The following is a 27,568-nucleotide window of genomic DNA, read 5'->3' on the forward strand; positions in this document are numbered from 1 at the left end:
AGCAGATGCAGGAGAGTCTCGAGCTTTAGGACAGCCTGGCTATATAGATTCAGGACAACCTAAATCATTTAAATCAAAGAAAAACTAGCAAGGATTTTATTAGATTCCTAAGGATGATTTTGCGTTCCCTACCCCATCCTCATTTTAAATAATGGAGAATATATTTGTGATAATAGAAAAGTAATATATCCATTGTTTGGGGGAGGGAAGGAGATATAGAAAAAATAAGGAGGAAGATACAAACTTTGACTGCTCTCAAAGTGAAAACTCTGACCTGCTTGCTGATGGAGGTTGAGACACATAAAGGGATACCCTAAATAGAATGCTATATCCTCCATTTCCCACTGAAATGATACGAAAAGCATTTTCCCCACTATTAAAATATCCTTGAGATTGTGACTTATGGAACTAAATTGTATATTCCAGCGTAAGTATTGGTTAATAATTGTTTCAGTAAAAGTTGCCCAGCAATGAATTTCAGATAATGTCCACAATTTTTTGTTCTGTTGTTTATTGAGATAAAGTTTCTCTCTGTAGCTCTGGCTGTTCTGATCCACCTGCCTCCTGAGTGTTGCGTTGAAAAGCGTGGGCCACCATGCCCCATCAAGAGAATGTCCACAGTTATACTACCAGTAATGAGCAGCGGGGCGGCTGGGACAAACAAAAGGCCCCTCACACACACCGCTTCCTACTACAACTGAGCATCTTATACCCAACAATTTCTTTCCTACCAGCATACATTCTGCAAGGTGACACATTTCTCTGAAAAGACGCCGAAAGGAATAGTACGATTTTATGTAAAATGTCCTCCTACAACGGCAAAGGAAGGCCCCCAGAAGTGGTCCTAACTTGCAGATACCTTGGAGTCCAGGAGCGACACGACTAAGCAATATACATCTTTATGATAAAGGCCCAACATCAAAAGCGACAGGAACCTTGTAGGACAAACCATCACCACAACCCCAAAATGAAGCCAATTGTCCGTGATGATCAAACTGCATCTTGGAACAGATGTAATCATCTTACCGGAAACATAAAATTTGTTTTCAATTCTTTTAGGTCAGTATTGAGTAAAGGAAAAGTCATTGAACATTTGGGTGTAGCTGGGCGGTGGTGGTGCACGCCTTTAATCCCAGCACTTGGGGGTGGCAGAGGCAGGCGGATCTCTGTGAGTTCGAGGTCAGCCTGGTCCACAAGAGCTAGTTTCAGGACAGGCTCCAAAGCTACAGAGGAACCCTGTCTCAAAAAACCAAAAACCAAACCAAACCAAAAAAACCCATTTGGGCGTGCCCTTGGATGTAGAAGAACTGGGAGGTGTAGCTCAGTAGTACAGTCCAGGCCTAGCATGTTCAAATCAACTGTTCAACCCCTAATAATACCGATGATGATAAGCAGGCCTGTAATCCAAAGACTGAGGAGCTGAGGCAGGAGAATCAGGTGTCCAAGGCTTCTAGCTGTCAACATCGAAGCAAAGTCTGGGCTGTATGAGAATGTCTTTTTTTAAAAAAAAAAAAAAATGGGGAGAATGTAGAACTCATATCTGCCAAGTGAAACAATTACCGGCCCTCTTTATATCTCACCAGCAAAATTTCTCCCTCTCTCCCTTGGACCCTTAGCGTTTGCACACATCCAAGATGGTGGTGGATCAAGGAAGCCAAACAGGTCACAGCTCTCCTTCCCACAATGGGCGCGGGCGCCGCCTGCGCAGGCGCAGCCCGGTTTCCCTAGCCGACCTTGGCGGAGCGCGCCTGCGCAGTGGGGAGCGGTTCGCGGCTAGGTTTTGGTGCTGGCTGCAGTCTCGGTCTGAAGGCGGCCGGCTTGAGCGCCTGTCTCCACGAAGATGAGGCTTCTGCTGCTTGTCCTGGTGGCGGCGTCGGCGGTGGTCCGCAGCGAGGCCTCTGCCAACCTGGGCGGCGTGCCCAGCAAGAGATTAAAGATGCAGTACGCCACGGGGCCGCTGCTCAAGTTCCAGATTTGGTGAGTACGTGCGGCGACCCCCGGCTTCGCGGCCTAGCGGGCTGCCCGCTGCCTGGCGGCAGAGCGCGGCGCCGGCTCCCGGCCGCATCGGGTCGTCTCTGTCCTCGGAGCCCTGCCCGTGGTCCCCGGCAGCCTCCGGAGTGCCGGGCTGGGGCTGCAGGCCTTGCCGAGGCGGCGGGGCTCCGCATCGCTGCGCGCCCGGAGCCGGGCCCGGCTGGGCTGTGCGGCGGAGCTCGGAGGACGCGAGGTGGAGTCCGCCGCTCCTAGTACCGCGGCTCGGCTCCGCGGCTCCCGCACGCCTCCCGGGCGTCCGTCGACTTTGAAATGGCTTGTGCATTCATGGAAAAAAAAAAAAAAAAAAGGAAGGGAACCCGTCCGTTTTCGACGCCACTTAGTAATTGACTTTGTTGTTGAAAGATAGTTGCGCGTTAGAAGCAGAACAAGGGATCATTTTTACTCAGGTGACAAGGGTTGGGGAAGCTTTCAAAAGCGCCGTTTAAAAAAAAAATCACAAGGATGGAGAAAGTGAAACCTCAAAAGATGGGGTTTTCTCAGGATGGGATGTCAGATTAGTAATTCTTTTCAGAATATGGATACTTTGCAGTGCCGTTATTGGCCAGAATTCATTTAAAACCGACTTTTCCAAAACGTGTACTAGTTAATCTTAAGTTTAAATTTTTATTTCATCGTTTTGCATAATCACTGAAGACGAAGCCAACAGCTGAAAATGAAAGGTCAGTTTGTGATATTTAAACCGCAGAATCAGAAAATAAGACGGGGATTTGAATTTGGCGTGAAAATTTGGCGATTTCTTCCCGGTTATAGACAAAATTCCCTGCGAACTTTACTGTATGCCCGGACTTATCATCACGCTACAGATCGCCGCTGTTCCACTGACCTACACCCATGGCTCCTCGTGCTTTTCTTTTTCTAAGAAGGTGGTAGCTGTTGTACCAGCTTACAAAGATGGCTAATGATTAAAAGACTGAAGTTTTCAACTTGAACTCCTGGTTTTTCAAAGTACTTTTTTGTGTGTACTTTTGCTTGCATTGGGATTCTTTTATATATATGTGTGTGTGTGTGTGTGTGTGTGTGTGTGTGTGTGTGTAAATGATTGTCTGTCACAGTGCCCATGGAGAAATCACAGGATAGCGTGCAGGAGTTGGTTCTTGCCTTCTACCATGTTGACCAGGGGCATTGAATTCAATCCAGTTTCCAAATCTCTCTGACACAATACTTGGATTCTTGTTACAACTTTACTTAAGATTTCTAAAAGTGTACACATAGCCTGGTGATGACTGTTATCTCAGTAGTTAGGAGATGATATGGGATTCCCCTCTGTATATATGCTGTGAACATCATTGGTTAATAAAGGAACTGCTTTGGGCCTGTATCAGAGCTATAGGGGAACAAAGCTGGGAGGGGACTAAATTGGATGCTGGGAGAAAGGAGGCGGAGTCAGGGAGAAACCATGGAGTCCTCAGACCTGCTGAAACTTTGCGGGTAGGCCACGACCTCGTGGTGGTGCACAGATTAATGGAGATGGATTAAATTAAGATGTAATAGTTAGCCAATAAGAAGCCAGAGCTAATGGGCCAAGCAGTGATTTAAATAATACAGTTTCTGTGTGATTATTTCCGGGCTAAGCGGCTAAGAACTAACTAGCGGCCTCCTTCAAGGAAGATCAAATATTCCAGATCAACCCTGGCTACATAGGTCAGAAACCAACCTGAGCTACCCCAGTCCCTGTCTCAACAAAACTACAGCAAGTGGGGGGAATGGCAAGCAGGCATTAAAGCTTTTAAAAACATCATAATTTTGGGTGAATTAGTATATTTTTGTAATTTAGGTTCAGACTTGTTTAAAATGACAGATATATTTGTTTTGCAGTCATCGTTAGCCCTTTGTTGTAACACAAGGGGCCTGCTCGTTGGGGTTTTCATCCCAGTTTCCACAACTGGTAAGCCCCAAAGAAAATCACACAGAGTCTGCATTAATTATAAACTGATTGGCCCATTAGCTCAGGCTTCATATTAGCTCTTGTAACTTATGTTAGCCCATTACTCTAGTCTATGTTAGCCACATGGTTCAGTACCTTTTTCAGTGGGGCAGGGCACATCCTGCTTCTTTGGTGGTCTGGGCAGGAGTGGGAGGAATGGGCTTCCTCCTTCCTAGAATTCTCCTGTTCCCATCACCCAGACTCTACTTCCTGTCTGGTTGACCCGCCTAACTTCCTGCCTGGCCAATCAGCGTTTATTTAAAACATGATTGACAGAATACAGACAATTCTCCTGCACCACTTTATTGTTTCAGAATATTACATCAGAAACAGCTTTGTTATAACACCCTACCAAGTTGTCAAACTAGCTTTCTGTTCTTCCCCTACAGATTCGTCTGTTCATGGTACATGACTATTAGGCTTCTGGTTTGACAGACTCCTTTAAAACATTTGCTTGCAGGTTTGTGAAGGGAAAAGAAACTAATATAACTAAGCATAAACACATGAAAAAAACCTTAAATTAAATTTTGTTTGAAATTTTAGTGCTGTAAAACTTTTTTTTCAACTTAACTGTTTTAAAGAAGTTTTATTGATTTTTGTGTTCATATTTATTGTGAGTACCTTTTCATGAACAGTTGTAGCTCAGTACACCTGCCTTCTGGTGCTACCACTTCAGTGCTAGAAGAACAGACCTGCGACACTGTGTAAGGAATTGAATTAGAAAGGATGAAGCTTCTGACCAAGTTCTGTGTTCTTGTGCCTTTCCCACAACTGTCCATTCGGTTCCTGCTGTGACCCTAGTTTAAGATTTCAGTGTACTAAACAGGGCCACCCGGAAAACTTCCAAAAAACGGTGCCATTTTGTTCTCTGTATCTGAGTTCTGTTGTGTTAGTTGATCTGAGTTCTGTTGAATCTCTACGCTGTTATGTTAGTTGAATGAGCAGCAGATAGATACTTTTGGTGTCAGTGATTTCATATTGAGTGTTTGGATGTTTAAATTCTAGTCAGACCTTGGCCTAGGGTTCTGTGTCACTGTCCTTCCTCTGACTTCTATGGACCAGTGTATTCTGGGAGCTGCCCATAGGCATGACGGGTCTTTATTTTCTTTTACGTGTGATTTAACATCCACTATCCACACAGTTCTACAGTTCCTACAGTTTAAGGGGTTACTGACTATAACTTTTTACAGTTAATATTCCCTTGAGCATTAGACAATTGAATTACTGATAACAGTAGATTAGATGAAATTAAGGTTTCAGAACAATTTTCAAATTAGTATTCAATTATTCACTGCTATAATTCCAGGATAGCCAGCTCCTGCTTACAGTTTCATGAGATAAGTGAGGCAGGTATTGTGAAACTAGATTTTTATTTACATGTGTGCTGTCTCAGCCTTGCTTTCATAGTACAGTAGAAAGAAATTGACCCAGTATTGAAGGAGCTGGAGAGATGCTCAGTTAAGACCTTGCAGCCCCAAGTTTCCACCTCTGCCTTCCAGAGACTGTAGTGATGTGTTTGTGTTTTAACAAATAAAGCTTGCCTGAAGATCAGAGCGCAGAGCTAAGCCGACAGAGGCCAGGGAGTGGTGGCACCCACCTTTAATCCCAGTACTCGGCATTAAAGAGATTAAAGAGGGATTCTGTTAGTTCAAAACCGCCTTGGGCTACACAAGATTGAATCTATCCAAAAGAGAAACAGCTCACACAAAGGTGACCCCAGCACTAGAGAGGTGGAGACAGGAGTGGTGTGGCTGGGCAGAGAGAGGAATATAAGGTGGGAGGAGATAGGAGCTCAGTGCAGTCTGAGGATTGGTGGAGACAGATGTAGTCTGGAGATGCAGTCTTGAGGACAGAATTGCTCCTGTCTGAGCATTGGTAGAGATAAAAGAACGCTCTAGCAGCTAGATGCTCTGCTTCTCTGATATTCAGCATTAACCCCTATATCTGACTATGAATTTTTATTACTAATGCCAATTAAAATTTATGCTACAAGAGACCTGCTCATACTCGCCTTTTCCACAGAAAAAGACCAAAACTGATTTATATGTTGATACTGATCAAGATTATTAAATGCAGAATTGGAGACATTGTGGATCATATTGGTTAATTGACTCTCGATATTTGCACACTTAACAAACTACTGTTTTACCTGCTCTGCAAGTATTTTATGTTGTGTACAGAACTTAATCCCGTTCTCTTGTAGCAAACTAGCACATAAAATTGCAATTCTGCTAAGTACTGTTAGGGAAAGTCTTGATGATAGGAGACTGCCAGTCTGGGATCAGGAAGATCTTTGAAGAAATGAACTTGGTGGTGGTGGGTGTCCTTCCCCCTCAGAACCTCAGGAGCCCCATCTTGTTTTTTGAGACAAGGTCTTGGGACCTGGCACACACTGTCATTTCTTGCCCCTTTTTTTTTTCTTTTCTGTTCTTAGTGCTAAGGATTGAACTCAAGTTCCTATGCTTGCTTGGCAAGTACTTTCAAAATGGAGTCATCTGCTCACCCTGTGAACAGAGATCTAATGATAGATCTTTTCTGTAGGGCTTAGTAAGCCATGGCCTTATTGAAGGAAAATACACTTTCCCGAGAACCCAAAGCCTTTATTGACTTTAATGAATATGTAACATAGATCCTTGAGGTTCCAATTAGCTTAAGAAAGGCCAACTACTAGTTTTAGTGTGGAAATTTTTTTCAGAGGACAAGAATGGAAGGGAATATATTTATGAAGGAAAGGGCTTTTTAGAGTTGTTCAGCTGAGAGATGATGGAATTCGGAAATACAAAGAGTTTAGAGAGGTTTTCTTTCTTTCCTTTTTTTTTTTTTTTTTTTTTTTTTTTTTGGTTTTTCGAGACAGGGTTTCTCTGTAGCTTTGGTTCCTGTCCTGGAACTAGCTCTTGTAAACCAGGCTGGCCTTGAACTCCCAGAGATCCCCTGCCTCTGCCTCCCAAGTGCTGGGATTAAAGGCATGTGCTGCCACCACCACCTGGATTAGAGAGGTTTTCTAAAGGTAGGTGATTTAGCAGGCTGAGGTGGTGAATTTCATTTGGCCCTCTGTATCTGTGAGATCCACATCCACGGATTTTGCCCGTCTCAGATTGAAAGTATCTGCAGGGGATGGTGTAGTGCTTGCACTGTACTGGTGTTCTTCAACAGAGTACACAACTATTCCACTGCATTGACCACTAAGGTAACCTATAGATGCGTTCATGCCTACAGGAAGATGTGTGCAGGGCCTATGCAAATGCTCTGCCCTTTTGTTAGGTCTAAATGAGCACCTGCCACTGAGCTCCCCGTGGATTCCACAGACACAGTGGAGAGAGCAGTCAGGATGCTGAGCTGTGGAATGATAAGAGGTGTGTGCTCTCTGGCCTGTCTCTCCAGCCCTGCAGATCAGCTTCTAGTGCAGAAGTCTTCTAGTTTGGAGTCTTTTGGTTACTGTTTCTGCTGTTTTATTTTGACCCCCCCCCCCCCACATAGTCTTTGAGGTCTTTTCTTTTTGTTTTGTGTGTGTTTGAAACAGTGGGTTCCAGTCTATCACTGGTTTTCTTGGAACTCTTTAAGTTGACCAGGCTGGCCTTGAACTCACACCTGTCTCTATTTCTGGAGTGCTGGAATCAAAGCACAGATCCAGTTTTGTTTTGTTTTGTGTCTTATCATTTATTTATTTATTATTTATTTATTTTTAAGGGGAGACTGTTTCTATGTGACTCTACTCTCTGTGATCAGTCTTTTTTTCAGTGATGAATTAAGATGTTGTGCAAAGAGCTGTCCACCTCTCATGATCAAACCTCAGTGAAATGAGAAAACCTACAACACTCAAGTGGTCTCTGGTTACACGAAGGACATCAAGACATCCCTTTACCTAGTTAAGCTTGGTCAACAGATCCTTTGATATGCACCCCCATATTTCCGCAGACAGTGAGCTACCATAAATTTGAACACATATGAACATTCTGACATGTCAATGATAACGCCCAAATGGACAGTCACTCAGGAAGACTTTGCAAGATCCAACCTATGCTGGATCATTTCCTGCATAAATTTTGAACAATATGCAAACCAAAGCAACAGTTGTCTTTGGGTGAGAGAATGATTCCATGGAGAGGAAGTTTAAAATTTCACATGTGCAGCTGAGCAAAATTAACAAAATGCGATTTCCTTGGATGGTGTGCGAGAGTGAGCCTGGCTGTGAAGAGAGATGAGAGTGTCGTTTGGTCTCTCTTCATACAGGAAAATGTTTTATGCAATACTATCTGTTAAGAAGTACTAGGACCTCTAATTGTTTAATTACTTCTGTGAATAGAAGTGTTATAATTACTGAAAAAACAACATCTAAAGTGCATTATGATCTCTAATTATGATGATTTAAATAACATGGAGTTTGCGCAAAAATGCAGGGTCCCTGCATATGTCTTAGTGAGGTGTGAGATGTATTAAATGAGCTGCATAGGTTCAGTACCTTAAACAAGAGTAGAAACATTTACACAGTGGAACAGAATAGCCTTAAATTTGTATCAGTGTGCAAAAGTCCACACCAGTGTAATGTAAAATATTTGAGACTAGTAGTTTTTCAAAAGTAGACTCAACAATCCACCATTTTCTCGCATCATCTCTATACTATATTTTCCCCTTTTCCTTTAGGAAAGGATTCTTGAATCTAATTTCCTTTGTTCAGCTTTTTTCCTTCCCCTTACCAATAACAACTTGTAACCAGCACCCCCCCCCCCCATGATAGCAAATATCCATAACCCACTGAGTGACCAAGTTACCCACACACACACCTCTTAGGAATGTGGGCACCATGTTGTTTGTGGACAACAGAATCTTTGGGGGACTCTGAGAAAAATGGGATAATTATCAAGTCGTGGGAGAAGTAGCTGTATTATTTTTTGTTTAGTCTCTGTGTGATTGGAAAGTGTAGAGTTTATCTGAAGTCTTGGCTGGATCATCTCAGCTACCAGTTTTGAAGTTGTCATGGATGTAGAATTTTGAGAAAGCTGTTTTTTCATTGTTCTGTGTCCTGAGATCACAGTGCTTTCTTTCAGAGGTACAGAACTTCTTTTATTAAACTTATCACCTGTGCCACACAGGCAGGTTCTCCCTTCCGTGTGTGTCATGCGGTCTCTCACCTTGACCACCTCATTTGGAAGGTGGTTGTGTACCGTGGGGAGTTACCTTCCTGTTAGGACTCTACTACTCAGTTCAGCCATAATGTCCAGTTAAGGTAGGACCTGGGCCCATATTTATTATTGCCAATTTTGCCAATAAGGGGAGAGTAGAGATTATTTTCTCATAAAGGTTGAATCCAGATAGGCTATGGCCTGAGAAAAGAGGGGTAGAAAATTATATATAGCAGTGAAATTCCACTGCATTCTCACTTTAATACACGTATTTGATGTACGAACCACACTGTGGGCTCACTTGTGTTTCCTGCAGTTGTTCCCCAGTGTCTGCTGTACATTTGTCTCTCCAATGAGATGGTAAACTCCTTCAGGAGACTAAGAAATGTAATCATTTAAAGTACTGTTGTAATCATTTTTCTACATATCCTGTGTCCCTTTTGCATGGCTGTTTTCCGCGTACAGGGGTATCTGGATAGTTAGCGCAGGTATTCTCATCAGACCAGAGCGGCCGCCATGACAGAACGTTGATGGAGCTGCACTGCTGGTAGCTGGAGAACGCATTTCCTGACTCTGCACGGGTCCGTGTTTAGCAGTCTTCCCTTGGTGCTTCTTAAGATTTTTATTATTGTCGAGGCGGCGTGTGTGCACGTTTATGTGGCGGTCATGAGGACAACCTTAGAGTGGCTTATCTTCAGCGTGGGTTCAGGGATTGAACACGGTCATCAGGCTCCTGTGGCAAGCACTTCTACTTGCAGAGCCATCTCACTAGTCATGAAACTTTTGTGTCTGTCATTCTTTCTAATCTGAAAATCCTTTATTGTCCTTTGAGGACAATAAAATTGACTGTGGAGTCAGATGTGTTTGTTGGTGGGCCCGCATAATTTGGTTTCTCATCTGGTTCTGTCCTCTATTAGTCTTGTGACTATGAGCAAGTCAACCCACCTTTTCTGAGTCGGCTCAGGTCTAAAACGGAAGACAAAACTTAACAGGCTTGCCTTGTTCTAGGACCTGATTACATAGTTTTCATGAGACGTCAAAAGAGAATAAGAATTGAAAGTGGTAACTGTATTTTGCCCATCTTCTTGTCTTGCTTGTGGTTAAAAAGCTATTTTTGATCAATTCTGCATTTATCCCAGTGTGGTTGTAGCCTAAAACACTTTTTTAAAAATTGTAATGTGTGTGTGTTCACCTGTTCACTCTCACGTGGGCACCTTTGCCTACTGAGTCATTCTGACCAGATCTTTTTGTTTTCTGATGCACCGCAGGCCCTGTACTTACCCTTTGGAATATCTAATTCAGAATAGCCATGTATTTAGAAAACAGTGAGCCGATGGGAACGGTCATAATACTCGGTATAAAGTAGACTGCTAACAGTACAACGCACACGTGACTGGAGTCAGCTGGCTGTGTGCTGGAGATTCCTAGGAGCCGTGTGTGGGATGGGAGGAGAAGTTGTGAGAAGGAGCGGGTGAGCTGTGCCTTCCTGCTGGCAGTGCTCAGGAGGTTCAGATTAGACCGCAGCCTTCACATTTCAACACCTGTAGGAGGGAGGCTTAGCTGAACCAGGTGGAGTAAAGCAGAAGAGTTCGTAGTTGGCTTGGGGCTGGGGAATGGATGGGGCTTGGGGCTGGGGAATGGATGGACTAGCACAGATGTGTATGAGAAGAGGGTTGTGTGTGTGATAGTTGATGACTGGGGAACAGAGCTGAGCAAATTAAAGGTTTCTTACCTGAAAACAGGCGGGTATGACAGAGCATTTGTAAAGCGCTTTAGGGCAGACTATAGAATTTAGGGTTAGGAAAGATTTGGTTGGAGAATAAGCAGACTTGAAAAGTTTTGCTAACATTTTCGTTATATATAGACTAAATACTTTTATCTACAAACATGTTAAAACTGATCCGCACTTTCATGGTTCTTTAAATAAGTTGGACCTGTCTATATTAACACTCATGAAATGTTGTTTCATTGTGCTCTGGGCACTCCAAAGAACAGTGAGAGATGGCTCTAGTCTTCAGTGACAGTGTATTTGGGGAGAAGTCATGCACACCATGGAACTGGAAATTTAGGAATTCTAGAAAAAGTCTTTCCCATGCTATGTCAAAAAGACTTAGTGCTTTTTCAACTCTACCAGTTTAGTTGCTGTCTTAGTTAGGGTTTCTATTGCTGTGAAGACATCATGGCCATAGCAACTATTATAAGGAAAACATTTAATAGGGTGGCTTGCTTAGTTTCAGAGGTTCAGTCCATTATCATCCTGGCAGGGAACATGACAACATGCAGGCAAACATGGTGCTGGCTACATCTTGATCAGAAGGCAACTGGAACTGGTCTCTGACACTGGGCAGGAAACCTCAAAGCCCGTCCCCAAGTAACACTTCCTCTAACAAGGCTATACCTGTTTCAAACAAAGCCTAATAGTGCCTCTTCCCTATGAGCTCATGGAAGCCACTTACATGCAAACTATCATAGTGCCTAACTGAGTACCAACTATTTCACTTTTCTTTTCTCTGCTATATCTGCTAATTGTAGCCAGATATCTATTTGCAGTAAGCTCAGACCTTTTCAAGTATCTTACCTCCGAATTAAGATTAAAATTTAGGCAGGCTACAGGGTATGACTCAGTTCGAGTGCTTTTCTATCAGAAGGGGGGGGGATGACCAAAATCTCAGGCCTTTACAGTTACAAAAAAAGCCAAAAAGGAAAAAACAAAACAAACAAACAAAAAAACAAAACAAAAACAAAACCTGACTTCCCTCCACCCTTTTTTCTTCTACTCCCTCCATTCCTGTTTTCATAGTTCACATGGCAGAGGGTTAGGATCCTACTTACAGGACACACAACCCCTGGCCACCATTGTTCGTGTTCCAGAAATGAACTCCTATTATAAGATAGCTTGGAATTTCTCTAGAAATGAATGTAGGTTTTCGAAGTTATTCCTTTAATACCAGAATCTTTGAGGGAAGTACAGTTAAAATCTTTCAGTAGAACTGAGAAGAGAAATATGCACGTTATTGGGGAAAAACTGTGAAGGAAGCCTTCTCGGGTCCTCGGTTTCCCTGTTTGGTCTCTCACAGGCCTTTTGCAATCCTTGGGCCCAGACCTGGTTTTAGAACTTTTCAAACGCACTTCAGGGCTCTTACAAGCAGTAAGGCAGTGGGAAAGGGTTTGCACGGCTTGCATTTCCGTCAACAGGTTTTGTACTCTCTACAAAGGGTCAGTTGACGTGAGAGTGATGTGCACACACGTGGATTGGTGTTTGCTGTTGTCTAACCCAAAACTGTGAAGTGTAGTGTTATAACTGGCTGGTTAATCTGCTGGGAACATAAATACACAAAATTTATAAGATGGAAAAATCTTCCCTGTGTTCATTGTCTAGGGTCAGTCATTAATTACGGTGGATTCTGAAAATTTTTCAATCTGATAATATTTACACTTTCTTTGACTTTAAGTCTAGATATACTCAAAATACTGAATGGAAACATTTCTTTTTTGGCAGTGTATCCTGAGGGTACAGGCGGGTGTTTGAGGAATACATGCGGGTTATTAGCCAGCGGTACCCAGACATCCGCATCGAAGGAGAGAATTACCTCCCTCAACCAATTTATAGGTGAGTGAATTTCAGTGCTTGAGGACAGCCTTTCAGCTTACACAGTTTGTAAATGTCTCATTCGCCTCGCTGGGTCGAGTACTTCTTCGTTCTCATAGTAATGAACAGAGAGCTCTGCTTTGTGAATAGCAATGGGCTGAGGGTGTTTTAAGAGGGTCTCCTCGTGCAGTTCATGTTGGGAAGTTAGTCTGAGATTGAGTCCAGGCTGCCGCACCTTCTGAGTATGCCTTTTACCCCTGAACCACCTCAGGTACTCCAAATTTCCTAGAAAACCAATGATACTAAATTTAATGCAATTAATAACTTGGATTTTATATCCAGAAAATGTCTTCACATAAAGTGTGATTATTAAATTCCAGAAAAGATAAGAAATTGTAGTTTCTGATTAACTTTTTTCTTTTCTTTTGCTAGACATATAGCATCTTTCCTGTCAGTCTTCAAACTAGTATTAATAGGCTTAATAATTGTTGGCAAGGATCCTTTTGCTTTTCTCGGCATGCAAGCTCCTAGCATCTGGCAGTGGGGCCAAGAAAATAAGGTATGTGGCTTTGGTGACTGGGCTTTTGGGTTGTGGTGACCCTGTGTGTGTGTGTGTGTGTGTGTGTGTGTGTGTGTGTGTGTGTTTAACTTACAAGAGAAAGAAACTGTGAAACCTCAGTGTCTGCCTGGAGGAGAGAAGGAAAAGCCATGGTGTTTAAGCTGGTGTGGCGTCAGAGCCAGGGTTGATGGGCAGCCTTATGGTACAGAGGGTCACTAGAGAAAGACCTAGGAAGCCCAGACACTGGGGAAGTCCAGAGTGTTTAGGGAAGCATGCTTAGGATAGAGAAAAGGAGAAGTTAGTCTTTCTCAATGTTGGGCTTTTCTTAGTTATTCAGCCAAGTGGGCAAGCTTATTGCTGCATGGCTGCGCCCTGTGACCCTCTGCCAATTAGTCTTATTTTTAAATCTTTTTACTTAAAATCTTTTTCCCCCTGAGTCACTCACCATTATTGGAAATGGATTTAGTTCTATTTCTCTCTTGAATGGGAGTGTTTTGGCTGCGTCCCTTACGAAGCAAAGTTCTCTGGGGAGTGCTCTGACTTTGCCCTTTACTTCTGGACTCAGCACCCTTAGCAGACTCCTGTTCACTGGTTCTCCAGAATAGGCATTTGTTACCATAAACATCCTTAGCTGTCTCTAGGAAAGTTACATCTCTGCCCTGTTGTTCACTAGACATGGGTTTGCAGTTCAGTCTCACGTGTTCTGTGCTGCGCTCACATGTGGATAGCACAGAGGTATAGTTGCCATTCTTAGTTGATCATGGAAAAGCCAAAAGATAAAGATACAGATTTTTGTGGCAACACTTTCTGTGTTCCCACAAAACCCATCTGGCTCAAAGAGAATAGTCAGGCAAACTTTCTTTCCCTTATGATCAATGACGTTCTGAAACAGTGTATTACAAGTTTATGTCTTCACCATACCCAGCTTTCCGTCCAGTAATTTTACTAAATTAAAGCGCTTCTACTCTCTTTTTCAAAAGGGTGGATTTGCCTTTGAAGGGTGAATGCATGTACTTTTATGTGCTAAGTCAGTCTAAACCTACAGATGCTGACAATTGCATCACTGTTCTCTTACGATGTCAGACATAGTACATTTTCTTCTTTGTGCTAGGGCACAGTCTAAACTACAGATGATTTTAAGATTTTTTTTTTAATTTAAGTAGGTTGTATGTAATATATGTAAAGTTGCTGGTGGTTGCATCACTATTCTCTTGTGAGACATTTTACATCTTAAAATCGGTAAAATGAGCCATTCTAAATTTGGTATTCTTTTTTATTTAACTTCAGTTATTGAGACGTTTTAGAAATTCTGTAAATAATAAGAATGGTGTCTGTATGTTCTTTAACATGTAAAGAGCTGTGAGTTTTTCCTGGTATATAGATGATTTGTGAGATGACATTTTGAGTGGACACTTTTAAATTATATTAAAAGAAAGTGCTATCCAATTAAGGCTGAAACTTTCTATCAAATGAAGGTGTCTTATATTTTGTGCGGTTTGGCTTCTAGGTTTATGCATGTATGATGGTTTTCTTCTTGAGCAACATGATTGAGAACCAATGTATGTCGACGGGTGCATTTGAGATCACATTAAATGGTAGGTTCTGATTGGTGTGCATTTGTGATGAGCACGTGCTTAATAACAAACAGGCTTTTAATGTTCATATAAGTGAGTTTATATGATAGAAACTGAAAATTCAGAAGCCTTTTTTTTTTATGAAAAGAATCTTAGTTGCTACCTGAGGTTCTAGATGATTTGACTTCCATGTGTTTAGTTCAGGCTTTAAAATGAAACGGGTGTAGTTCCTGAGTGCATCGTTTCAGGGCACTGTGGATCTGTTTTGAGTGCTTTACTTGGGAATCTTTAACATAACCTGCTTCAAAATAAGCTCTTAGCTACCTCCTCTGGGTCCTATGTGCCGCTTCTAGTCTCCTCTGGGATTTTTTTCTTCGTTTAATTGTTCCGTCATTTTTCCTGCTAATTTGCCTGGAATCCTAGGGATTCTCCCATTACTCCCTGCACCAGAACCTCTAAGCTCTGCTTCCCACATTGCTTACAAGTTCACATCTGCTAATTTTCCCTGCTAGCACCTACTCTGTTACATGACGCCCCTGTTGGCGAACATATCTTTAACGATGATTTTTTAGTTTTCTTGCTTTGTTTTTTAAGACACAAACTATGTAACAGTCCTGGCTGTCCTGAACTTGCTCTGTAGCCTAGGCTGGCCTCGAACTCAACAGAGAGCTGCCTGCCTCAGTCTCTTGAGTGCTGGTTTAAAGGCATGTGCCACCACTGTCCAGCTTGGGTTCTTTTGTTTGCTGGGTTGTTTGCTTGCTTTTTTTTTTTCAGTGACTTTTTTCCTTGTGTCCCCCAAGTATCTAAAACTCCCTAAGTTCTTTTTCAAGATAAATGCCAGTATCTTCAGTGTGAGCAGAATTCCTATAAAGTCTGGTTTAGGGGTCAGCCGACTATGGTCCTGTCTCATATCCTATTGCCTGTCTGATGGTTTCCTTTGAACACAGCTATGCCCAGTTTTAAAGTGTGTTCCCATTCCTGCCTCAAGTTGCTGTGTGAGTTGAATGACTGACAGATACTCTTCCCTAGACAAAATGTTCAACTTTGGTTTGCTGCAGTTTGTTCCCCAATGTAAATTTCTCTGCCTCTTGGTTTCCCTTGCAATACTTCCTTATAACGGCGGCCTGTGCAGGCGCATTCTCCTTTTTAGCCTTCACACTGCTTCTTACCTCTGCAGTTTCCTACTGCCATGAGCCTTTACTCTAGCTTAGTGGCTTAGCGTTACCTTTTTAGGCCTAGTTTACCTGCTGTGCTTCCCTGGCAGTCAGCAGGAAAGGCTGGGGACTGCGCTCCTCCTGGCACTGCAGCGTCTGGTTTCAGTCTTCCAGCATGCGGGTAATTCTGTGGTGACATCTGTGTGCCCAGTGGTTCCTTTGCTGCCGTGAAAGCCCCCGAAAAGGAAGAAGCATGCGCTTTTGTAGCCCCCAATTGTGAATGAAAGTCAATAAGTATTTGTGGGGTCGATGTCTGTCGTGGGATTACATTAATGTTTCTTTGGGGTGGGGTGGGGTGCTGGCTCTTTGTTTTGTAGATGTGCCGGTATGGTCTAAGCTGGAATCTGGTCATCTTCCATCCATGCAACAACTTGTCCAAATTCTTGACAATGAAATGAAACTCAATGTGCACATGGACTCAATACCACATCATCGATCATAGCCCTACCTATCAGCACTGAAAACTATTTTGTAAGTAGTTTAAAAATACAGTAGCAATTTGTAGCTTCCTTTACAAATGCTAGTAGATGCTACATATATTATCACTTCCGTTTCCCACCTAAGAGAAGCAGATGGATGTCTTTCAGACTCTGAACTCTTTGTAGCCAGAATTGATGTGTTTTATTATAGTTTATAGATGCATAGCTTCTTACTTTCAAATAATTAGTTCCTAAATGCAGATTATTTTTTTAACATGCTTAAGATAGAAAATTTTTGAGCAGATGTGTAAATGTGAAGAGGCTTGGTTAGCTCTTGCTTAGCAGTGTCATTTTCTGTCCTCTGTCAGCGGGTTAGCTTCCTAGGAGTTGGTATAACAGTGACTAAAATACAACGTTCTTCTTTTCTCTTTGTTTCAGACACTAAGGGATTTTGCAAGAGCAGCGTGACTGACATTATGAAGGCCTGTACTGAAGACAGCAAGCTGTTAGTACAGACCAGATGTCTCTTGGCAGGCTCGTTGTACCTCTTGGAAAACCTCAGTGCAAGACAGTTTTTCCATTGCTGGCACATGCCGAATTGTGCACAGCCGTGGCGTGCAATGATGCTGTGTAGCTTTCCCAAGCCCACCGTTAACTGTTTGTTCTTCTTGACGTGGCATTACTACTTGTAACTCTTTTCTTGGTCATGTTTGAGAAAATACACAATTGAGTTACAACTTGAGTTTTTTTCAAGATGTGTGTTAAACTTGTGTTTTTATATGAATTTTCATTTTTTTTATAGTTTTAACGTCAGTTTTCTTGGAAACACCTGAAGTTCCCAACTAATTTATAAAAGTTTATCGGATAGCTCTAATTTGGTCATGCTTAATATATAGTTTTCAAAACACTGCAGATTGTGAGCAGTAAATTATACAGGATGATGGGAGGAAATCCAATATCCAGAGTGCTCTACCGTGTGTGTGTGTGTGTGTGTGTGTGTGCACATGTGCACTCTTGTGCTTGTGGGGGGGGGTGTGTATGAGTGAATTATTATCAGGAACAACAAAACCAACTGCTTTTAAAATCCCATTGTGTAGTTCAGATGTCTTGCCTTGACCAATCTAATGAATTGATTAATGGGCCTTTATACTAAACTAAAAATCTGAGCAGATGTAAGTTAAACAAAAGTTTGTTGCTTAGTATACCTGTTAGCATTATTTTTAATACCATCTGCCTAATGCTTTGTTTTGGCTTACAGATATTCTCATAAAGGACATACTTTAGATTCACACACCAGTTATGAGCTAATTTACTGTTTTTAGAACAGTTGAAACTCACCTCACTAAAGAAAAATTCAGTGAAACCTCTTTACAAAGTATGTATTATGTAAACGGATCATTTGTCTAGTAATTGAATCACCTTAACATCATATATCAGAATTTTATTGTATTGAAAGACAAAATTAAAAATATTTTTAATGTTTTCATATTGTTCCAGAGTTTTAAAAGAAACTTAGGGTTGATAATCAGAATGGTTTAGCAGAAATAGAAACTGAATAGCCGTTACATTGCGGCCATGGTAACAGACAGGGATGATGTGGAAGAGCCTGCATTTGTGAGTGGAGGGGAGGTGTTGGTCCACCTGACTCTTGACTACTGGATATACCTTGAGTGCATTCAGGCAATGCCTCAGTGTGGAATCTACTGTGATCTTCAGCTAACAGGCAGATAGTCTAGTGATGAACTGAAGAAAACTGATGCGATGTCACCCTTGACTAGGACTGCAGCACTGCTAGCCCAGGTTCCTCTGGTGATAGACATCGTCATTTAAACTCAAGTTCCTTAGAGGCTATTATTTATGTGTAAATATATGTATTTTTGACTAGGTCTTAACCTTGTTAATATGATTGCCTATCACTCCAGACTGCACATCTTGTAAAGTTTAGCATCAGAGGGGCCTTTCTTCAAGTAATGGACATTCCATTTATGACACAGCTTTATGGCACATAGACATTCAGAATTTGGGCCATGGGTGTTCACGTGTACTTGACAGGTCAGACTATGAAGAACCTAAGGTCAGATCCAACTTTCTCCATGTTTGCCTTAGATCGAATTTGTCTCCTAGTTAATGGCTTTAACTGTGTTGGACATCTAGTAAAATTGAGCTGTTTTATCCATACTCATCTGTTTTATTTTATGCTTACATCCAGAATTTAGTAGTCTACTAAACAAATAAATGAGATGCATGAATATAAAGATTATAAGGAAAAGGAGAAAGTAAACTATTTATAACGTTATTATATTACTAACAATTCAAAATGTATTAGTTGCTTATAAATTGGTGCAGCCGTGTAATTACAGAATTGTCTGTGCTCTAGAGGTAGAAGACTGTGGACTTGGCACCAGGCAGGCGGATTTCACTGGAGTTTTCAACACACTCACCATTGTGAATGGTTTTAAAAAGCTGGTGAAACCTGGTTTTAAACTTGACCCTCGGTGTGTAAGATGTACAGGAACACACGCCTTCTGAGCGTGAGTGGCATTGGTGATGGCACTGGAATTAGTGACAGTTGCTCAGCCTGAGCAGCTGCGAAAGCGGTGGGATCCAGTGATGTCCAGTCTTACTTTAAAGGTTTATTAGTTTGGGATTTTGATTGACTGGCATATTCTATCATTGTCATAACTTAAAATAATTCAGTTAAAGTTTTTTTTAAACATGATTTGATATTCTAGGGCTTTTCTTTTTTTTTTAAAAAAAAATGAGAAGCAGGTAAAGAATTGTAAAGATTTGGAACTTCTTTGTGGCATTGTGAAAATAAATAAGCCAATGGGAAAGGAACCCTGCTTTGTGTGATTAATTTTGCACCAACATATTTTACGTAGTAAAGGTATTTAGGGAATTATGCATTGTAAAAGTTGTCATAATGTTTATTTCTTTTCTTTTTTATTATTTTATTTTATTACTTTAAAAAAATACCAATCCAAATTCCCACTCCCAGCACACACCCTCCCACCCCCACTTCCTTCCAGTCCTAAGAAAGAGCAAGGCACCCTGCCCTGCTGAGAGTCCAAGGCCCTCCCTACTACATCTAGGTTGAGCAAGGTATACATCCAAAGAGAATAGGATCACAAAACGCCAGTACATGGAGTAGGGACAAACCCCAGTGCCACTGTCAATGGTCTCTCAGTCTGCCCCAACATCAACCACATTCAGAGGGACTAGTTTGATCCCATGCTCATTCACTCCCAGTCAAGTTGGAGTTGGTGAGCTCCCATTAGCTCAGGAAACTGTCTCAGTGAGTGAACCCCTCATGGTCTTGACCTCCTTGCTCATACTCTCACTCCTTCCATTCTTTAGCTGGATCTTGGGAACTCAATCCAATGCTCCGATGTGGGTCTCTGCCTCTGTTTCCATCTGCTGTTAGACGAAGGTCCTATTGTGATATTTAAGATAATCATCAGGGGCTGGAGAAATGGCCCAGTGGTTAAGAGCATCGCCTGCTCTTCCAAAGGTTCTGAGTTCAATTCCCAGCAACCACATGGTGGCTCACAACCATCTGTAATGAGGTCTGGTGCCCTCTTCTGGACTACAACAGGCATACATGCAGACAGAATGTTGTATACATAATAAAATAAATACATTTAAAAAAAAAAAAAGATAATCATCAGTCTGACTACAGGGCAAGGCCAATTCAGGCCCCCTCTCCTCTATTGCTTAGGGTCTTAGCTGGGGTCATCCTTGTGGATTCCTGGAAATTTTCCCAGAACCAGGTTTCTTGCTAACCCCATAATAGCTCCCTCAGTCAATTTATCTCTTTCCTTGCTCTCATATTTGTCCTTCTTCCTCTCGACTATCTCATTCCCTCAAGTTCTCCTCAACCCTTCCTTCTACTCCCCACCCCTATGCTCCCAAATTTTGTCAGGCGATCTTGTCTATTTCCAGTTTCCAGGTACGTCTATGTATGTTTTTCTTTGGGTTCACCTTGTTGCTTAGCTTCTCTGGGATCATGAATTATAGGCTCAATGTCAGTTGTTTATGGCTAATATCCACTTATGAGTGAGTTCATACCATATTTATTTTTTGGGGTCTGGGTTACCTCACTCAGGATAGTGTTTCCATCCATTTGCATGCAAAATTCAAGATGTTATTTTTTTTTAACCGCTGAGTAGTACTCTAATGTGTAGATGTGCCACACTTTCTTTATCCATTCTTCAGTTGAGGGGCATCTAGGTTGTTTGCAGGTTATTGCAAATAATGCTGTTATGAACATAGTTGAACAAATGATTTTATAGTATGATTGGGCATCTTTTAGATATATTTTCAAGAGTGGTATTGCTGGATCCTGAGGTAGGTTGATTTTCAATTTTCTGAGGAACCACCACACTGATTTCCAAAGTGATTGCACAAGTTTGCATTCCCACCAGCAAGAGATGAGTGCTCTCCTTACTCCACATCCTCTCCAGCATAAGCTATCATTAGTGTTTTTGATCTTGGCCATTCTGACAGGTGTGAGTTGTATCTCATAGTTGTTCTGATTTGCATTTCCCTGATAGCAAAGGAAGATGAACATGTCCTTAAGTATCTTTTGGTCAATTGAAATTCTGTTGAATTCTCTCTTTAGTTCAGTACACCATTTTTTAATTGGGTTATTTAGAATTTTAATGTCTAATTTCTTGAGTTCTTTATATATTTTGGGGATCAGTCTGTTGTCTGATGTGGGGTGGGTGAAGATCTTTTCCCATTCAGTAGGCTGCCTTTTTGTCTTATTGACCGTGTCCTTGGCTTTATAGAAGCTTTTCAGTTTCAGGAGGTCCTATTTATTTATTGTTGCTCTTATTGTCTGTGGTACTGAGGATGTATGTAGGAAGTGGTCTCCTGTGCCCATGCATTGAAGGGTACTTCCCACCTTCTCTATCAAGTCAGTGTGGTCAGATTTATATTGAGGTCTTTAATTCATTTGGACTTGAATTTTGTGCATGGCGATAGATATGGATCTATTTTCATTCTTCTACAGGTTGACATCCAGTTATGGCAGCACCATTTGTTGAAGATTCTTTCATTTGTCCATTGTATAATTTTAGCTTCTTTATCAAAAATCAGGTGTTATAAGGTGTGTGGATTAATATCTGGGTCTTCGATTCAATTTTTCAACGTCTCTGTTTTTATGCCAATACCAAGCTATTTTCGTTACTGTAGCTCTGTAATAGAGCTTGATGTCGGGGATGGTTATGCCTCCAAATTTTTCTTTATTGTATAGGATTGTTTTAGCTATCGTGAGTTTTTTGTTTTTTCATATGAAGTTGATTATTGTTCTTCCAAGGTCTGTGAAGAATTTTGGTGGAGATTGCATTGAATCTAGATTGCTTTTGGTAGAATTGCCATTTTTACTGTGTTGATCCTTCCTTTCTAAGAGCATAGGAGATCTTTCCATTTTCTGATATCTTCTTCAGTTTCTTTCTTCAAAGACTTAAAGTTCTTGTCAAATAGGTCTTTCTCTTCCTTGGTTAGTGTTATCCAAGATATTTTATGTTATTTGTGGCTATTGTGAAAGGTGATGTTTCTCTGATTTCCCTCTCAGCCTCTTTGTCCTTTGTGTATAAAAGGGCTAATGATTTTTTTGAGTTGATCTTGTAACCTGCCACATCACTGAATGTATTTATCAGCTGTAGGAGTTCTCTGGTAGAAATTTTGGGGTCACAGATAATGTACACTATCATATCATCCGCAAATAACGAAAGTTTGACTTCTTCCTTTCCAATTTTAATCCCCTTGATCTCCTTATGTTGTCTTATTGCTATTGCTAAAACTTCAGGCACTATGTTGAAGAGATGGAGAGAGTGGACAACCTTGTCTTGTTCCTGATTTTAGTGGAATTGCTTTGAGTGTCTCTCCATTTAATTTGATATTAGCTGTCGGCTTGCTGTATATTGCATTTATTATATTTATATGATCCTTGTCTCCCTAATCTTTCCAAGACCTTTATCATGAAGCAGTGTTGAATTTTGTCAAATGCTTTTTCAGCATCTAATGAAATGATCATATGGTTTTTTTCTTTCAGTTTATTTATATGGTGGATTACATTGATAGATTGCCGAATGTTGAACCAGCCCTGCATCTCTGGGTTGAAGCCTACTTGATCATGATGATAGCCCAGGGGCAGGAAAACTCCCTCTTCTGGCTGACTAGAAAAGCCAAGGGAGTTGGGGAGGGGCCCCTGGGTTTTGCCTCACTGGGGAGGTTCCAGAGAGGAGGGCACCTGGCTGTCCAGCCCTGTGGCTGCTGACTCACCTTTCAGGTCCCCTCAGTATTGGAGCAAACTATGTTTCAGGGTCCACAGACCTCGCAGGGGAAAAGGCCCCAAAGTTTCTTTCTAATGGCTTTTTGGTTTGGTTTGGTTTGGTTTTGGTTTTCCAAGACAGGGTTTCTCTGTAAACTTGGCTGTCCTGGAACTTCCTCTGTAGACCAGGCTGACCTCAATCTCAGAGATCCATCTGCCTCTGCCTCCCAAATTCTCCGATTAAAGGCTGCGCCACCACTGCCCAGCTAATTTCCATTTCTTAATAAACTTCAAGATAATGTTCAAATCGGTCTTCTGAGCTACACACTGAGCAATGTTGTAATCCAGGCTCATGATTCAGCCCAGAAGAAAAACAGAAATTGCGTGCTTTTTCAGAAGCACTCAATAAGTAGTTTGGTAAAATGGTAATCTAGATAAACAGAATGACAAGAAAAGGTTGTTTCTTCAGAAAAAAAGTTAACGCAGTTATTCTTTTGGCCGTCGCATATCCTTTCCTGTGGGTTAATATTTTGAAGTTTTCTGGATAAATCTTACAAATGTTTTTGGATGGGTCCATTTTCAAAGTGTCTAACTTGGCGCCATGACGGCTCCGTGGGATCCTTGAGGGGAAGGTTTTTACTGTTGATAAAAGAGAGCAGCCAGAGGTATCTGGAAGAGGCCAAAGCAGAAAGGGAAAGAAGCAGACTGCACGTAGCCAGGGATATCTGCCAGAGGTGCAGAGAATAGAGGTGCCGAGAATAGAGGTGCAGAGAATAGAGGTGCCGAGAATAGAGGTGCAAACAGTGAGAGAAGCGGAACAGAGCGCACGGAGCCTGGGGAGAAGAGCAGGTTCCGAGACTGCGTAGCTGGGAGGGGAGCCCTGTACCTGAGAGTTTAGGGTCGGGAAGGAGGTGGGAAGGGCTGGCTTGCTGGGGTGGACTTTGAAATGTGTCACAAATATCGCGGTACGGAGGAATCACGGGGGCCAAGGTAAGGGAGATGGCTGCGTTTGGTAGAGGGGAGCTGGCCTCACAAGTTCCTGAGGAAGGCTGGCTTTTATCCAACCGCCAGAAAGCCTCCTGTAGTCAGGTGAGCTGAGTTCTGGATTGCCTTTTGGGGAATTGGAGCTTCCTTCGGACCGAATCAAGAGGAAATGGTCACTAGGCACAATTTAACTGGTTTGAATTGCTAGGTTTTCTCCGAAAAGTAGGCCTACATTACAGCAGTGATGTAGTGATCTTGATTTTCATATTAAAAAAAAAAAAATCTTTAAATTCTTACAGTTCCGACTGCAGAAAAATGCACGTGTTTCCTTTTATTTGAATAATTAGCCATGTGATAACTCCGGATTGCTAGAGGACCCTAATCTGAACTGGTTTCTGCCTGCCAGAGAAAAGGATTCATGTTTCATGTGACTAGAAAGTCTTCCAGAGCTGGCCTCTCCACAACCCCCCCTGGGCCTGCAGAGTAGCTGAGGAGCACATAGCCGAGCTCCCTCTGTGTGCTCCCTCTGTGTTTCCTATCTTTGTTATTGTGTGTTGGTGGGGGGGGGGGAGTCAGGTGTTGAATTGGTTTTTTTAATGTGGTGTGCCAAGCACATACCTACCACCCAACTATACCCAATACCCTACATTCATTTCCTGTTTATTTCTTACTGGACGTTTACTCCTAATTTTCTCTTCCTTAACCCATGGCAGACTTCGAGCTGGGAGATTTATCTTTGCCTTCCAAGTGCCGGGATTAAAGATGCATGCGTAGCCTAGCCTCATTTCTGCCTCCACCTCCGCCTAGCCACGTCCCTAGATGAGCCGCTGGAATCAAACGCCAGTTGTCACTCTATCCAGCCAAGGGTTGTCTAGCATTGATGGAGTCAACACTTCAGTGCTTGCTTAGGAGAGGATTGGAGCCTCCAGGGCAGGTTGCTGCCAATGCTCCCCAGGGCCACCTGCTGGACTGTGCTCTGTGTCCTAGCAACTCCTCCTATTAAGAGAATGAAAAACAGTTGCAGGTTCTTTGCTTCTCGTTCTTGAGTTGCTAAGAGCAAGTCTGCAGGAAACTCTGCTAGTTGTACCTTCCTCTGGGTGCCTGGAGAGTCTTAGGAGGTGCTGCTGGGTTGTCTTTCAGTTGGCCATAAAACCTAGCGGTGGGAGATTGTTTTAAAGATAATAAATGAGGCTGGGAGATAGGTGACTCATCTAACCGCTGCTGCAGGAGACTAAAGTTCACTTCCTGGCACCAGCGCGGTGGCTCACCACCATCTATAACTCCAGTCCCAGGCATCCCAGGCCTTCTGCCCTCCAGAGACACCATAAACTCAATGTGGTACACTGCCATGCATGCTGGCAAAACATACACATGCAATGAAAATCGTAAATTATGAGCATGCATATGTAAATAATATTATGTAACCCCAGCTTTCAGATTTAATGATAACACTAACTCCTCCATGACCCCAGCCCCAACACCAAACATTTTCTGATACTTAACATTAGCCCTCCCCTCCCCCACGCTTAGCCCTTGCTCTAACCTTAACTCGGGTTCCTGTATTAGCCCTATCCCATTATCTCTAACCCTAGGCCTGACCCTAACTGGAGTTCTAGATCGAGCAACCTTTGGCCTACTCCTAACCCTAACTCTAGTCCTAACCTAGCCTGTAACCCTGAGCACAGCAGCAAGCAGTTCTAACCCTAACACCAGTGTCAAGCTCTGGTGTTAGCCCCTCCCATACTTTCCTCGGTGAAATTTCAGTACTGTTCCCTCTTCCGTTCTCCGGACTCACAGGCCCTAGCACCAGTACCTAACATTTTGCTTTGAATTAGTCAAAACTTGCCTTTTAACAAAATTTGTACTTTTTATTGTGTGTATCTGTATGCCCGTGTGTGTGTGTGTGTGTGTGTGTGTGTGTGTGTGTGTGTGCGCGCGCGCATGCACATGCAGAGATCAGAACAGTGTGCAGGAGTCCTTTGCTTCCACTTTGTGGGTGCTGCGGATTGAACTCGGGTCACCAGCTGAGGCATCTTGCAGGCTCTATCATGCTGTGTTAATCAGGTATACGCCACAAATAATGCTAACTCAAAATAGTTGTTTTCTTTTTCCATACTTAGGATCTTAAGGTCACAGGAAGCGAAGTAGGAGATTTTCAGGTATAAAACATCACAGTCCAGTAAACTTGGAGGAAGAAAGAGGAAAGAAAAGAAATGGGACATCGCAATGTTCCCAATTTAAAGCAGAAGTTGGGCCTGGAAAGATGGCTCAGGGATAAAAAGGTTTGGTGACCTGAGGTCTCAATCCCTGGAGCTCACCTAAAAGTAACAAGCTGCACAGTGTTGTCTCCGACCTCCACAGGCGTGCTGTGTCCACTGGCACCACAGCCATGCACACGCATGTACATGACGCATACATTATGCACACACAGTACTAAAGTTCATATCTATTTTAAGTGGGCAATGGAGGTGTCGTATAATGTATTCTCTAATGGATTCACTTTAAAAGGCAATGGATTTGCAGTACATTAGAACTTACACTTTTTAGGATGACTCCCGGCTGTCAGCTGAAAGCATACACAAACACTGCTAAGGGCAGGAAGGAAAGCTTGACGGTAGGTAACGGGGTCTCTCTGGGGGTGCAGTTTGTTTTCAACTGTATTTTCCTAGGTCATTGTAATGAGGAGGGACAGTGAGGCCGAAACTGATCCACACTTCATAATTCCATGTAAGAGTGACGAGCCCCGCAAAAGCAAACCTGCTTATGGATATCGTGTCGGTGTCTGTAGCACAGGCCGGCATCTGCCGGCAGAGAGATAATGAATGTGGGTCAGTTACTTCAAGTATTGTCAATACTTCTTAATACACTTTTAATACTAATGACTAAGTATTCTTTCTGATACCACGTTTGCTTCCTATTAATACTTTTACCTAGTTATTTACCCCAACACTATCATTTACGTTAGCTTCTCTAAGGGTTCACAGGACAGAGCTGCATTCATTCCTCCATCTGTGGACGGCTGTGTCTCCTCCCACCACAGAGCACAGTCTTCAGCCAGCAGCTAGGGAAGCGCTGCTCTGTGGTCCCTCGTGGTCACTTTCTTCTGCTGCCTTAAGCCCGTGTCCGAGCAGTCTTCTCTGGTGAATACCCCACAATAGCCCCAGAGTTGGAGTTTGACCATGTGACACGTAGCTATAACTAAAAGAGTGTTCAGGATCCCAGTGCAGCTCCAGGCCTTTGCCGCCCCTGGCCTTTGTCAGGGTGAGTTTTTTTAGCATAAAGCTATGTCCTGGGTTGACACACTTCGTTAACAAGAACAGTGAGCCAGAAGCGGAACTACAGAAGACAGAAGCAGGGTTAGTAAATTTAGGGACTATAGACTTGAATGGATTAGGTCTTTGTTTTTGTTTTGGCAGGGGCTATATGCCCCACTGGACAGCTGTTACTGGTACTTAACAATAATAGTGACTGATTTTTTCCAGGCATTGCCGCTAGGGCAGATTAGTGACTCAACTACCATCCTTAGAATTTAGAGATGCAGACTGTTAGTAAAATTAGGCTAAGGTGTTTTTGCTAATGGCTTTGATGTAGAAAATTTAGACAGACACACTTTCAGTAGTTGATCAAAGGACTCGTCGAGGTCTGGGAACAAGAACAGAGACAGCCAGTTATTACTGGCTGTCAGGCCTTTCTTGCTAGGATGGGTTGGTGACCAAAGGTGATGATTAATTTCTTGTACCCATTTCTGCCCTCAGCTTCCTGATATGATTTAATAAAAAACTGTTGATGAGTGCGCACTCACCCTGAGGATTTAGAGTATTGATGGCATTGTTTTTCATATATAGAAGTTTAGATT

General features: G+C 42.4%; 1 protein-coding gene across 1 annotated transcript; it reads left to right on the forward strand.

Moving 5' to 3' along the window:
* The first annotated feature begins 1,744 nt into the window (after positions 1–1,744).
* Positions 1,745–17,933, forward strand: Selenot (selenoprotein T). Its single transcript, XM_050120249.1, has 6 exons — positions 1,745–1,977; positions 12,596–12,706; positions 13,118–13,244; positions 14,752–14,839; positions 16,350–16,503; positions 16,890–17,933. Exons 1-5 carry the CDS (start codon positions 1,841–1,843, stop codon positions 16,472–16,474), a joined length of 588 nt encoding a protein of 195 aa, XP_049976206.1. The 5' UTR covers positions 1,745–1,840; the 3' UTR covers positions 16,475–16,503; positions 16,890–17,933.
* The last annotated feature ends 9,635 nt before the right edge of the window (positions 17,934–27,568 follow it).

This window comes from Alexandromys fortis, unplaced genomic scaffold, assembly GCF_014885135.2.
Source record: "Alexandromys fortis isolate MF-2015 unplaced genomic scaffold, M_Fortis_MF-2015_v1.1 scaffold_172, whole genome shotgun sequence".
In the NCBI taxonomy this organism is placed as follows: domain Eukaryota; kingdom Metazoa; phylum Chordata; class Mammalia; order Rodentia; family Cricetidae; genus Alexandromys; species Alexandromys fortis.